At 48.2% G+C, this 15,062-nt stretch overlaps 1 protein-coding gene across 6 annotated transcripts in view; it reads left to right on the forward strand.

Annotated features, from left to right (window-relative positions):
• The window catches only part of C14H7orf50 (chromosome 14 C7orf50 homolog), a 132,157-nt gene that overhangs the window by 106,857 nt on the left and 10,238 nt on the right, over nt 1-15,062 (forward strand). For all 6 annotated transcript variants that reach the window (XM_029577037.1, XM_029577035.1, XM_029577036.1 and 3 more), the window contains one exon: nt 5,045-5,247. In XM_029577037.1, the coding sequence (XP_029432897.1) occupies nt 5,045-5,247 (203 nt within the window). The remainder of the gene's footprint in view (nt 1-5,044; nt 5,248-15,062) is intronic.

A 15,062-nucleotide genomic window follows, 5' to 3' on the forward strand; every position in this document is an offset into this window, starting at 1 on the left:
ACATTTTTTTTTTTTTGTTTGTTTCCTGTGCAACTGATCTTGGCCCTACCATGCGCTTGGTATTTCTTTTCTTCCGTTAAGGGTTAGGCTCAGTTCTTCCTGGATATACTTTGTCTGCGTCTTTGAATAATAGATGAAAGATGTGTGCATGCTTCTCTGCGCTGCTTGTGTCAGCTGCAAACAAAAGACAAATCGTTTAATCTACTTGAGTGGGGGTGTAACATTTTTACTGGGTGACCTAGAACTCCTTGGATCTCGGTGAAATTGGATCAGGGTGGAGATGGTGAGTTAGAACCAGTCCGATGTGGAGCTGCGGGTGATAACGCTGCTGTGTCAAGCACTGATGTTCTATGGCTAGTGGTCCTCCACCTTTTGATTGGTATTGGGGGGGGGGGGGGGTGTATGCTTTGAAGCCCTTGCTGTTGAGCCTGGAGACCCCTGGTATGGAAGTGAGTGGCGTGACCTCTAGGAGTTGTAGCATTTTTGCCCTGTGAGGATGCAACAGTGTCATCACCTCTTTAGCTGTGCTCTTGGGATATTTTTTTTTTCCCCGGCACGGACAGTTTCAATCTACTTTCCACCTCCTAGAGCAGGGCTTCCCATGGTGTGGGTCTGGACCTCGAATGGGGTCAGAAGTGCCTGAAGGGGCAGTGCTCTTCAAGCACCAGCAGCCGCATTAGTGGTAGACATCAGCGTGGGGCCTATGAGCCAGTGCACGTGTACAGGCCCTGCCCGTGCGTGACTTTCTGTGGTTGAAAGAAGGCCTGCATGAGAAGGGATCGTGAGCTCGCTGTGGCTCAGAGGCTCTGCACTGATTTTCATTACTAAAGCTGTTGCTGCTTGCAGATCACTGGACCGGTCATGAGGGGAAGGGCAGGGCTGAGTGTGCACAGGCCAGTGGGGGTGGCCACTGCTCCTTTCCTCACTTACCACTGAGTCTACCGAGGGAAAAAAAAAATGTTGCCTCTGTCATCGGCCTGCCCTTTCTTCTCACCTGTTGTAGAGAGTTCTTGCTGAATGGCCTTCATGTGTTTTGAGAGTGGTGATGCTGTATTTTCAAATGATGAGTCAGATGGAATGTAGAACTGGATGTCGTCAGCATGTAAGAGCAGGTTAATCCTATATCCCGTCAGTAATTTACAACATCGAAGAGTAGTTTGGAGTTAAATAAGACTCCGTAAATCTGTTTGGCGTAGTATTCTTTTTTTTTTTTTTTTTTGCTTTATAAGTGTACGATATTTTGCTAGGAGGGATCTGAATTTTCATGATGAGTCTGTGGATGGGCATTTTCACCTTTGTTTCTCATGTTTTCTCAGTGAATGTTTAGTTCGTCTTAGCTCAACGTTGTACCATGGCTTCTTCTGTTTAGTGGAGTTTTGTATATTTTGCAGGATTTTCGTCTGGACTGGGCTTAGATTGTCAGCTATTTCATTGATTATTTTATCCCAGGAGTCAAATGCTGAAGAGGCGTTCTTTTGGTTAAAGTCGGTAAAGTTTGTTTCAATTGCTTCTGCTGATACGTCTGATTCTATCTTTTTTTCAATTCCCTAACTGTGCTATCTCTCCCGACGCAGCCAGCTTGGCGAACACGGGGTCCGTGTCGGGGACCCTTTAAATTGAAATGTTTTGTGTCTAACAGTGGAGTTGCCATATTAAAGAGATTACTGATGCAAAGAAACTTTGGACAAACAGAGAATTTGTCTGCGCTTGTCGTGTGTTAACCGATAGCTAAAGTGCAGTTCTAGCTCGTGCTTTGGTGTGTTTGGATTTCTCAAGTTGTTAAACAGGACATATCGTATCCCTGTATTTTACTCTGTGTTTCTCAGAAGCCGGAGCTCAGAGTTGGAGCGGCTGTGGTCACGCTGGGACATAGTGGGAGCAAGCTACACAAGAGCTGGCTGGTATACTTGGAGTTCCTGTTCGGATGTTGCCAAAGCTGGGCTTATTGGGCACTTGGAATGGGTCCCAATCCCTGTTAAATACTGGGCTTTGGCAGGGTAGTTGCTTTCGGCAGCGAGATTTACCAAGGCAACCTTTTGGAAGATGTGCCCAGACATTGAATATTGGAGATCGCAGACAGAGCGGATATTGAAATGTTACGCTATGACCTTAAAAATGAGCATGCTAAGTATCTTACCGTCTGGGGCCCACGAGCATCTAAAAGGCACCTAAAGGTTCCCCTAGCTTGTTACTGCTAGCGACGTTTTTACTGGGTGAGGAGCCTTCCTGAAAATTCAGGCAAATGCTGACGTGCTCTGCTTCTGGACTTGGCCGTTGCAGCAGTCCTGTGCTTTTCCCCTTACGTCTGCGTATCAGTACCCCAGACCGTAAGAGTCTGGGCCCATGTTGGTTGCCGTCTGAATCCAGTTTCCCCTTCCCCTCCCTGCCGTCAAAGCGGAGAGTGACCTTATAGTTGCGTCAAAAGTATCGAGGCTTATTGGTTGAGGGTAGTAATCCCCGTGCTTCTGCTGAGGGTAGTAATTGTCGCACCGGGCGGGTTACCCCCATGCATGGTTTTCTTCATTTCCATTCTCTAGCCTTTAGGTTTATCTCGTGCCTCTTTGAAATCTTTCACTGTTTTTGTCTTCATGCATTCCAGGCATCCACCACCCTCTCTGTGAAGAAATATTTCCTGACGTTGGTTCTGAATCGTCCCCCCCTGGAGTTTCATTTTGTGATACATGGTAACATGAAGTTGACTTAGTGTTTGGGTACTTGCCAGGTTCTTATGGCCTGGATTGGCCACTGTTGGAAACAGGATCCTGGGCTTGATGGACCCTTGGTCTGACCCAGCATGGCAATTTCTTTCTTATGTTCTTATGATCCTTAGTTCTACTGTTTCCTTTCCAACTGAAAAGGTCCGAAGTTCGTGCATCATTAAAACCTTTCAGGTATCTGAAGGTTACCTGAGAAGGGCTGCATTGAGCTGGTTCGACAAACCTTTGAAGATGTTCCAGGTGTGGGAATTTCCTACATAAAGTTCTGTTAAAGTAGTTCATAAAGAAAAGTTCATCTAGTCGTCATCTGAATGAAGACAATGGGGGAGAAATGAGCAGTAACCTTCTTTGATGCAATGTTTTAATCTCCAAAGATGCCTTCGTTTGCCTCTGTGCCTTTCAATCTTTCCCTTTAGGGGGAAATGACTTGGGAAGAGGTCATGGTGGTATTTGTGCCTACACCATGGCGCCATCTTCGGCGTGGCTCTATGGCGCCATGGTGTAGGCACAGTCCACGGGGGGGGGGCTGCTGACGTCCCAGCTGTGAAGGACATCCAGGGATAGGGCCAAGAGCTGCTTTTTGGTTGACTTGGAAACAAAGGTTGCCCAAGGTTTGCTATTTCAGGAGAGGGGACCAGGGTTTTGGGAGCGGTGGAGAGGAGACAGTTTTGATGCCGTGAGTAATGTGTTGGGGGGGGGGGGGGGGGCACATTTACAGTCCTGTGAGAATGCGGGAGGGAGGCACGGCTGCTGCAGCCGTAATGCGATGCTCTCCATAGAAACAGACCGGCATTAGCCACAGTCTCTTGGCTCCCTTGCATCCTATTGTGTGTGCGTGTGATCTTTTCCTGTTTACCTCTCTAGTTTTATTTGCTTTTGATTTGCATGCTGTTTTAAATTTTGGATTGGAAGTTGTGGTCCACGTCACTCTTGTTTTTCCTTCCCTGACGCTGCTTTTTAATGTGTTTTGGTTTCTTTACTTTGCATTCGTTGCTCGCCTGATCACTAACCTGCTCAAGGCGCGGGACAACAAAAATAAAAGCAATAGTTGGAGCAAACAGCTGGCGCGGTCTCCTGCTGCCTCCAGTGCCGGGGTGTGTGTGTGTGACCCCCGTGTGTGAGAAGCACCCCAACAGGTGCAGAGCTTCCTCCAGAGCGAGACAAAGGCAGTACAGAGTCCACATTCCCCCAAATAAGCTGGAAAGCTTTTGTTTGATCTTTTGCAGTGGCGGAAAGACGGGAATCTAAGAGGCAACGTTTGCTTTTAAAGTTTTGTATTCCACCGTTTGTGAGTGGCTCAAAGCGGATTACAGTTCAGGGACTGTGGGTGTTTCCCTGTCCCCGGAGAGCTTACAGCCTTCTTCACAGCGGTGACTCTGGAGGGGGAAAGTGACTTGCCCAAGGTCTGAAGGAGCGACCCTGGCTCTCAGGCCACTGCTCTGGCCACTGGGTTACTCCTCCAGGGCCTTTTGGTTTTCGCTTTAGGGGTGAGTGAGAGGGGTTTGGGGTGGGGGAGGAGAAGGTCAAGTAGCCCACGTACGTTAGGCTTGTTTACGTTATTTGCTCCTGTTTAGCGCTCGCCTTTTCACTTGAAAGCTCGAGGGGAGTCACCTTCAGGTACAGAAAAGAGAAATCACTCGTGTTGTTTCTCGTTGCAAATTAATAAGTGCCAAGCATCGGTCGCTTTCCACCTGCCACAGGCGCGCGTTTGAAAGTGGAAGATGCATGCGCTGTTTTCCTCGTGTCCTCTCTTTCCTGTACTGCATTCTCGGGCCGGCCCTTTTCACCTTTGTAGCTGGCCCTGAAAAGGCGGCTGCTGCTGCTCCTCCAGAGTCGCCAACGGGGGGGGGGGGGGGCAGATATCCCCCAAGGCATTTCTGGTTCTGTTCTCCCCCTGCACCTCCCTGTGAGTACCCGGGTAGGAAAGTGAGTAACAAATCTCTGTTAGTAATAAGTAAATATACTGCCTTCCTCCCCAGAAAGGGGACAAAAGTTGTTTGGTTCATGAGCACAGTAAAATACATTAGTGTAGCAGAATAAATGCCATTTGCCACTTCTAACCCAACTTGCATAAGTTGGACCCAAGAATCGGGTTAATTTGCGAGACGTGCTTACCTGGGATACTGTCCAGGGCCAACACTTCATCCACCCCGGCTCTAGCAGGAGCCAGAATGATAGAACCTGAGCCTCCTCCGAGCCGCGTTTACAGTAACCCGTGCAGTCCCGCACAGTCTGGGACGCCTCCGCTGGAGCTTCCGCTCTGCTTGATGGATGGAAATGGGGGGAAGCCTGCCGTGACCGCTCCCTGGGCTGTTCTTTTCTTCCAGGCAACAGAAGCAAAAGGTGAGACGGTGCAGCATCCCGGAGGAGAGGACCTGAGCCCGGAGGAGAGGAGGGTACTAGAACGGAAATTAAAGAAAGAGCGTAAGAAGGAAGCCAAGAAGCTAATGCGAGAAGCTGGAGTCGGTGGCAAGAAAGAAGACCCCAAGAAGCCCTCCGGCTCCGAGCTGGCGCTGCAGTATTTACTGAGGTGAGGCTGCTCCTCGCGCTACTCAAGGCGCTTGCTCTGATGTCATCAATTGTTTTGCTTTGAAATGTAACATCTGTCTAGAAGTGTAAGATTTATATTACAGGAAGGAAGTGATTGCATAGTGGGTAAATGCAGGTGGATTGTGCTGCGCTCTTACCGCTATTCTCCTGTGGTCTGGCCAACAAATGCTTTTGTTGCTGGATCTTTGGACAGCAGCAGAGCTGTCCCCCGGATCAGCCCAGGTACGACGCCGCTTCTACGCGCCTGAGGTGAATGCATCTGTTTCCTCCGAGAGGACCTAGAGGTTTTACGTGTTGGACAGGAAGATCACTGCTTGTAGTTCAGTCCTTGCAGCCACCCCGACAGGTCAGGTTTTTAAACCATCCGCCTTGAATATGCAAGAGAGATCTTTGCACACATTTGAGGTTAATTGAAACGGAAGCTTTAAGATGCGGAGGCAGTGGCAAGAGTGGTATTCAGGCAGATTTCTTTAGGTTGAAGAATCCCTAAAGGGGTGAGGGAGACTGGCGCCAGTGCACCAAGCCACTGTTGTCATTGCAATGGTGGACGCAAGCTGCCACGTGCCTGCTCCCCTGCAGCTTCATCATCTGAGGGAACCCCCTCCACTCCCACCTTCGCCCAAGTGGGACCTGAAGGGATTGTAGGGGGGACCCTAGCTCTCCCCTCCCCTATCCTGATCATCAGGGCTCTCTTTAGCCCAGTGACTGCCCTGCCTCAGAGGGTGCCTTCCGCATCATGCAATCAGGGTCCAGTTAGGGAGGAGCTGGCGGACACAGCTAATTTTGGATTCAAGTGTTATCTTAACCCCCTGGAGGTTATTTAGGGATTTTTATTTGGCCGGATAGCTAGCCCAGTCCTGTGCTTTCCAGCCATTGAATCGTGCATCTCGTGCTGGCCTGTTTGAGCTGGAGACTCCTTCCTAAGACGGAAGCTGTTCCAAGCTGTTGGGACGCCCCAGGCGTTCTGTACAGTACAAATCGGAGATCTGTGTGGGACACCTCCCGTAGCACTGTTAACATGGCTGGCATTCCTTCCTGGCTGGGTAAAGTACAGAGCTGTAAATAAACCCCAGCATCACTTGTAAAGTCATCTTGAGGAGTTTTTGTGCCAAGAAGAGATTCAGATACTTGGCAGGCAGGAGCAGGACTTCAGTCGTGCGTGCACTTTGAGTCTCTGAAGGTTTAACCTTCAGCCCTATACGGTTTAAACAGATTTTTTTTTTTTTTTGGCATAAGAATAGAACGGGAGAAAATCTTCAAGAAAACAGAACCTCTTGGGGTTTAACCTGCCTGCAGAAGTGCTGGGGTCTTAACTGAAGCTGGTGTGGATGCAAGCGAGGCAAACAAAGTATTTTAGGCTACCCCCCTCGCACCTCCCTTCCCTTAACCCCAGGGCTCGGTGATCAGACGTTGACAGGTGGTGTGTGCACTGCTGCTTTAAAATCCATGCGGGCTGGGACCTCCTCAGGCCTGCTCTGAAGGAGGTTTCATGTGCGCCGTGACGCAGTCAGCTCAGCGATGCGAGGGATAAGTTTTCCTTTATTTCTGTAGTGAGGTCTGGGAAGAAAAGCAGAGTGCAAGGCACACACTACACGTGGAGGGAGGTGAGAGCCCTGGCGTGGAGCACTTACAGCTCATGTAATAAGGCAAGAGTTAAGTCATCTGCTAAAAAAAAAAAAAAAGAGGAAGCTAATGGTATGCGAAGTCCTTGGGGGGTGAACCCCAACTTCGCTGCAGCCTTCAAAACTCTCTGGCTGTGACCGCATTCCTGTCAGAGAGAAGAGAAGAAAAAGCCGACCCAACATTCACTCAGCTCTCGAAGTTAACGCTTACTTAACCCCACGTGGGCCTGCAGAATTAATTAAACAAAGAGCATTTTGGGAATTGAAGTCTTCCTAGCCCAGGAGTCCTTCCGGTGCTTCTGTAATACAAATAGAGTAGAATGGTGATAGCAAGTTAAAGTTAAGCAGTAGCTGCACATAATCAGCCAGGACATCCCTTCTGGTGACTGAGCCTCCACGAGATCTCTTCCTCTGTTCAGGGCAGAGCATCTGGCACAAGTGTCGCTGTCCCCATAGCTTGGTAGGTTTCAGTAGTCTCCTAACGCTCTCTTTTGTGGTGTCCTTGGACAGCTCCGTATGCTTTTTTTTTGCACAGAAAGTTACTGTTTAGCAGACCGTGTGTGTTTAAAACACTAGTATTGGAGCGGAAGTCATTTTTTTAAAATTTGAGTTCCATCTGGATAAGAAATAAAAGCTCAGAGCTCCAGATCTTGAGCTTTAGGGCAGCTGACCCCCCCCCGATTGCTTCTGTTCCCATCTTTGCCCCGGATGAAAACCTTATAATAATGGCTTGGTTGTTTGCTCTCCAACCCTTCGATGGGCCCAAAACCTCTGGACAGATGAAGTGCAACAGCTGGGAAACTGCGCCAACAACTGGCTGGTATTCAGCCCCGCTGTGGATTTTCCATTTCTGAATACACAGGAAGAATACAAAACAGGTGTTCTTGTTGTACTTAAGAATAGTTTTCCCCCCCAAAAAAACCTCCCAAACAAAACACAACCCCAAGTGCTGCAGCCTTTATAAATAGTCTGAGGGGGCTCTGGAGCGCTGAGGGTGAAGGGGGGGGGGGGCGTTCTCAGGGGTAATTCTTTGCAGAGAGGGTGGTGGATGCGTGGCGCAGCCTCCCTGTGGAGGTGAGGGAGGCAAGGGCGGTGTCTGAGAGCCCGGGGGCAAGCACAGGAGATCTCTGGGGAAGTGGTGGGGATTACAGAGCCGGGCAGATGAGATGGACCCTACAGTCCTTTTGTATTTTATATTGCTCAGTAGAAAACTGGCTTTTCTTACGTATTGAAAATAGATATTTGTCTTTGATATGAATGAAATTTTTAATCATTAACTGATGCCTGTTTTAGTTATTTGTATCTTAAACAGTAACCGTATCTTATTGTAGTTTTAAAAATCTCGTTTCTAATTTTTCCTTTTCTGCTCCTTTGCGTTTCCGGCTGAGAGTTGGATCTTGGCCTCTGTCGGGCCTTGATTTGCAGCCACCCTGGCTTTTATTCTCCTGTCTTCTCTCCCCATCCTAACTCTCTTAGCCTAGTCATCGCAGGGACAGTCCTTGGCTGGGGGGGGGGTCAGACCGCAGCTCCCTCTGGAATGCAGTCAGGTGGACGCTGAGTCTGGCCATTGGGCGTCGCTGCTGGGTGGCGCGTGAGACTGACCGCTGCCTCCGCTTCAGCCCCCAGCCCCTGCTCGCCCAGGGAAGGGAAGACCTAGCCCGGGAATCAAGCCCCGCTACGAGGCAGCGTGTGGCACCGCCATTGATCGGTGATCCGGCTCCAGTTTCTGACGTGTAAACGGTGCCGGTCCTGCAGCAATAAAGCTCCCATTGTTTCTGCAGAGCTCTGGGGCTTCTTAACGGATTGTTTGGAAATCTTACTTAGGCCGAGACGCATTGCGCCATTGGCCCAACAAACCCTGCGCGCTGCTGCCGAGGATGGAGATAGCAGGAGCCAGGGTTACAGACCCGCCAGTTCAAACAGAATGGAAGAAGACTGGGTTTAAAAATAATGTAATCGGTCAGAAAAGATAATAGTCCCTTTAGAAAACAGTCACTAACTGCGAAGAAGCTGCAAACCCCAAAAAAGAGATTAAGATGGATAAAATATTCCTGGGAAATGCAAGAGACCAGCCTGGTGCATCAGTGGGCAGTGCCATGCGGACCGTCCAGGGGTCGATTCCTGGCTCTCAGGCCGGAATGTCTCGAGAGAAGTCTTTGGGCAATAAAAACGAAAAAAACCCCAGTATGCCAGACTGTAACTCTTGTATTACTGTGCAAACCTTTGCGAGCCCCTCAGTCATCTGGATTTGTTTATGCTGAGCGAGAGAGAGATTTATGGGTCAGATCATATTCGGTAATTTAATGCATTCCAAGTCCCTGCCAAGTCCTTCTTCATGGGGGGCCATCAATTATTTTACCTTTTGGGAGGGAATCTCTAGCAAGCCCAAAATCCTCCTCGAGTTGCTGCTCGTTCATTTTCGCCAGCTTCTCCCAATGAAAGGCTGAAGGCTCAGTTGCTATTGTAGGGTTGTCCCCCGGAGAGGGGGACAACCCTACAGGATTCTTAGGATGGGCTGCGCACCTCTGTAGAAGAGGTCACCTTCTCATCACCTTCTCGGTGAAAATTGAGAAAAGGAACATCAAGTGCTGTGCTCTAATACCAGTTTGGATGGTTGGGAAGTGTTGCGGTGACTGAAAGCGAGTTGGATGTCTACCGAGCAAGATGGACTCCTTCCAGCCATTGGGAAAGGCGACTGTGCATGATGCGCCTAATGCGCTTTGAGAGAGGATACTCAGTTTGCAACTTGAGTGGAGGTTTTTTTTTTTTTTTAATGAAAGGTCCTTAAACGATCAGGACCCTAAATCCAACCTTAATGCCCCGTGGTATTCCCAGAAGGAAAATTGCAGATTCTGTCACTGCTGCCTATTCCTCGGTACAGAACCGACCCTGTTGGTGCTGGTTCCTGTGTGGATCCAAATGCAGAGACAATGTTTTCACAGAGAACGATTCCTGATGGACCGATCTGATGGCCCTGAATTGTCCTGCTATCTCGACCACTTCTGAGTGCTGCACAGCTAATCAGCTTTGGGGTTGTGTGTGTGGATGGCGGTATAGATGGAAGTTATGCATGGCAGCTTATTGCGACTGGACAGAAAGCAGCAAAACTAGCTTTAGAGAGTTTTGGGCAATCAGGATTAGAATCGGGTTTTGGGCAACAGTGCCCAAAACCCGATTCTAATCCTGGTGTTCCAACTCTGCCTCTGTCACGGGTTCCGCTCGGTTTTAATGCAATAACAATTCTCCTGTTCTTTCTCCCCACGGAGTTCCCCTGGCGCTCTTTCTGATTTCCCGCCCGTGCAACGTGGGCGTAGGAACCTCTGGAAAAGTTAGTGAAAGTGCAAGCTGTTGACACGACGTGAAAGCATCAGAACATCTGTTCAACTTAAATAACTGAAGTCGGGCACATATAGGGCCACCCTCAGATCTGGTAGTCCTTATGAAAACAGCGAAGTAGTAATTGTGTATATAGAAGACTTCTTATTGAGCAGTCGTGCGGCTGACGGAACAATCTGCCCAAAACGTAACAAAAAACTGTGCATGTGAATCTCCAGAACAGGTCAAATTGCATGCACTTATAATTTTTGTTTTAGGAATCCAGAGAGTTTGAGCAGCTCTCTTTTACGGAATTTGTATTTTTCTTTTAAAAATTTGGACGTTAAGGAGAACTAAAAGTTGCGGCTTCTACAGCTGCATCCCTTCTGTTTTGCGTCTTCTTTCTTCTCCCTTCCGGCGGGAATCCAGTTTAGTGTTCTGTGCACGGTAAACAGGTTGTTTGTCCTGTGTTGCATGACACGTGCGTGCACAATAATCTCGCTTTGTGCCTCAGCTTTGCAGCTGGCGCTCCTGATTCGCAATGTATGGTTTCCTAGGGAGCTGCTTTTTTTTTTTTTTTTTCCATGGATTTAATCGCTGAGCAAGAAAATCACTTTAACAGTTTCCCGCCTGCCCCTGTTGAACATGGGAAAAGTATAGCAGAGACGTACAGCGTGGCTGTCTGGCTCGCTGCGCTGTGATGCAACTGTGAATGAATTTTCTTTCCTTGTCCAGGCTGTGGAAGAGCTAAAACGACCTGCAGGAATGTATCCCTGTGCAAAGACACTGCCAAGGCTCATAAGCTGTGAATTTAGCAGTCTCTGAAAGGTAAATCTCGCCACCGCACTGGGCCTTCGCTGTTTTTGTTGCTTTTCATTCAGCTGTTTGGCTGGGCCCATTGTGGTAGCCCGTCGGCAGTAAAGTCTGCGTGGACATTGTGCCGTACTAAAGTGTTTCCAAAGCGCACTGACCACGTACAAATTCATTCTGGAGCTTTTTGGGTAACTGCCCGAGCCACGCGCTCACGTTCACTCTCTGGAGGGCATGACTTATGCATTTACACTTAGCACACGCTTTTTAAAATAAAAAAAGCATGTGAGTGAGTGCCAGGGAAAGAAGCTGGGGCTTTCACGGTGGACATCAGTGTGCTGCGGCGGTCATTCCCTTATTAGGAAGGGAATGGAGAATAAAACAGCTAATTGTCATACCTTTGTATCGATCCATGGTGAAGCCACACTTAGAATATTGTCTGCAATTCTGCTCACTAGATCTCAAAAAAAGATATAGTTGCATTGGTACAGGTGAAGGGGATGGAACAGCTCCCCTACCTGGAAAGGCTAAAGGGGTTGGGTCTGTTCTGGCTGGAGAAGAGACATCTGAGGGAGAATAGGATAGAGGTCAATAAAATCATGAGTGGAATAGAACAGGTAAATGTGAATCGGTTATTTACTCTATCAAAAAACATGCAAAGGCTAGGAGGCACTCCATGAAGTTAGTATGTAGCACACTCAAACAAATTGGAGAACATTTTTTTTACTCAACACATATTTAAGCTCTGGAATTCATTACCGGAGGATGTGGTGAAGACAGCGTAGTAGTGTTTAAAAAAGGTTTGGACAGATTCCTAGAGGAGAAGTCAATAAACTGTTATTAACTAAGTAGATTTAAGAAATAGCCTCTACTTATCACTGTGTGATAACAGCATGGGATCTATTTACTGTTTGGGGTTCTTGCCAGGTACTTGTGACCTGGATTGGCCACTGTTGGAAATAGGATCCTGGGCTTGAAGGAGCCTTGGTCTGACCCAGTATAGCAAGTTTTTATTTTCTTATTAACTCTGCCCATCATTTGCCCCCTGCAAAGTGCTTTTATATGCACCGAGCTTGGGTCAGTCATTTGTGTGCTTAAAACCCAGTTTTATGTGTGTAAAGAGCTTTGAAAATTTCCCCCTTAAATGGCCATCTGAAAAATTTGAAGTCTTCGACTTTGTGTGCCACACCGCAGTGGCCGAGTTGCAGAAATCCAGTTCACACCGAATAACTTGCATGATCAAACAAACAAACGAAGAAACTCATTTACTTAAAGGTATTCTCCCATTTTGTGTTGATAAGAAAAATGCTTGGTAAACCAGGGCCCCCAAATGATGTTTGACAGGACTGGAACTCTCTGGGGCTCGCTCCGAACGCGGCCCAGACGTTTGCCCCAGACGTATGTCAGAATCTCAAACCCGGCTCCGGCGTGCTCGTTCCAATTCCGTCATAACGTTGCAGAATGGAGCCCCGTGGAAAAGGTGTTTGATCTCCTCAGGGCCCCCTCTGCTGCCTCGAGAAAGATCCACGAGTGGAAACAGTGGCAGCTTTCTCCGAAGCCTTGACCCAGTCCCGTGCGTTTGATTTGCATTCCGTGACGCTGACGTTTGAATGCAAGTTTTGCGTGCCCATCTCGGCCCCGAGAGTGACGCGGCGTGCACCCGCGGATTTCTGTTAGAATTTGTGCTTCATTCACTGCGACGCAAAGCTTTTCTGAAGTGAAATCATCTGGGGAAGAACCGGCCCTGCAAGTTCTCTTGTGTCTGGGGGGGGGAAAGTTCATCAGAACGAGTTTCTACTGCACTGAATGGAGCTGACCTGCGGATTTGCCCCAGTCTGGGCCTAAGCCACCAGATTCAGCCGTCGCTTGTCTGCTGTGCTGGCATCGATGACCCCTGTGGGAAAGTTTACATTGAGAGGAAAATCGATGCAGATGTTTGTGGAAGTAAACCTTTTGCAAGTGCACGAGAGAAAAAAAAAAAAAGTAATGGGCATGAAATAAAGCCCCGGACCTCCGAGGGGCTGCAGGCTGTAACCTGGTCTGTGCCCGCCTCATGCATGGCGTCTTCTCCAGCACAGCTCAGAGATGCTCCATTCTCCCTTCACCACAGCCCCTTGGTTTTCCAGCATTTTTTCCCCCCCCAAGTATTGTTAAAGTTATTTATTGTCAGGAGGAGCTGTCCGAGAAAGTCTGGGTCCCTTCCCAGAGCAGGAGCCAGACCCCGCCGCTCCTCCTTCCAGCCTTCAGCGCGCTCTTAGTGGTTTCGTCTCAAGGGGACCGAAGTAGGTGCTTCTCCTCCAGACTCTGCCCTGGCAGCAGCGTAGGCCAGGAGTGCTGGAAGCCACCCGGAAGCTTCTGGAAGGGGTCACTTAAGTTTCCACTTCCTTTCTTCCCCTCTGTTTTTGTTTCAAGGGGGGAGGACTGGTTTATTAGTTGAAGGGCAGGAATTGTTTTTAAGACTCCTGGTGCAGAGTAGCATGGTCAAAAAAAACAAACCCACAAGGAATCCGCCATAGATAATTTAACTGCGCTCTCCACCAAGCTATTGCCATTGAAATTTGAGAAGATCTTTGAAATTTTTTTTTAGAAAAGCCGCATCAGCAAGCCTGACAATGTGTTCTATTATATGCAGAGCCGTCCGGTCTTTTAATCATTTGTGGCTACCGAATTTTATCAGTCAACACCAGCAGGTGCTTACATATATTTGGAGAAAAGCTTTAAATTGTATCCCATGGCCTTCTGTACCCATTAAACAATTATTCACCGTTGACCCGACAGTGGCCGGTGTTTCGCAGCGTCGCGTTGCTTCTTCAGTGAAAATATTGTTAGATGTATCTCCTCATCAGGACCTGCCGGTATTGTCTGATAAAATTCGATAGCCACAAATGATTAAAAGACCGGACAGCTCTGCATAAAGCAGAACACGTTGTCAGGCTTGCTGATGCGACTTTTCTAAAAAATTTTCAAAGTTCTTCTTCTAAATTTCAGTTGCAATAGCTTGGTGGAGAGTGCAGTTAAATTATCTAGTGGCGGATTCCTTGTGTTTTTTTGATATTGTTTATACAGGACCGATTTTGGCTCTTTTTTTTTTTTTTTTGCTGCAGAGTAGCATGGGCCATGCCAGCTTTTGCTTTGAGCTTCAGTAGGTGCCTCTCCTCTTCCCAGTTCAGGGGTTGCTAATTAACCTCCCAATAAAAGCTGGAGCGGCTCATGCTGGTCTGCACTGAGAATCTTCAGCTATTCCTGAAGAGGTTAGGGCTGTTCAGCTTGGAGAAGAGACGGCTGAGGGGGGATATGATAGAGGTGTTTAAGATCATGAGAGGTCTAGAACAGGTAGATGTGACTCGGTTATTTTCACTTTCGAATAATAGAAGGACTAGGGGGCATTCCATGAAGTTAGCAAGTAGCACATTTAAGACTAATCGGAGAAAATTCTTTTTCACTCAACGCACAATAAAGCTCTGGAATTTGTTGCCAGAGGATGTGGTTAGTGCAGTTAATGTAGCTGGGTTCAAAAAAGGTTTGGATAAGTTCTTGGAGGAGAAGTCCATTAACGGCTATTAATCAATTTTACATAGGGAATAGCCACTGCTATTAATTGCATCAGTAGCCATGGGATCTTCTTAGTGTTTGGGTAATTGCCAGGTTCTTGTGGCCTGGTTTTGGCCTCTGTTGGAAGCAGGATGCTGGGCTTGATGGACCCTTGGTCTGACCCAGCATGGCAATTTCTTATGTTCGTATGTTCTTATGTTCCCAGCTGGCCGATTGGTTGAGGATGCTGCAGAGGCAGCGTTCACAGTCCCCGAAGGGGGGGGGGGGGGAGAGAAGGGGTCAGTGTGAATCTTAGCCATCCCTCCAAGGTGACACCCAGCGGGAAGGGACAGGGTGAGGGAGTCTCTGTCACCGCAATCTGTGGGCCCTCAACGGAGGATTGTTGCACTGGTGGGCTGAGTGCATTGGGAGGGCAGTATAAAAGAGGGGGAGATTATATACTATATATTTAAAATGGATGCACCCTGCCTCTGTCTTCCCGTCACAGGCCATGGGC

This window comes from Rhinatrema bivittatum, chromosome 14 (genome assembly GCF_901001135.1).
Source record: "Rhinatrema bivittatum chromosome 14, aRhiBiv1.1, whole genome shotgun sequence".
In the NCBI taxonomy this organism is placed as follows: Eukaryota; Metazoa; Chordata; class Amphibia; order Gymnophiona; family Rhinatrematidae; genus Rhinatrema; species Rhinatrema bivittatum.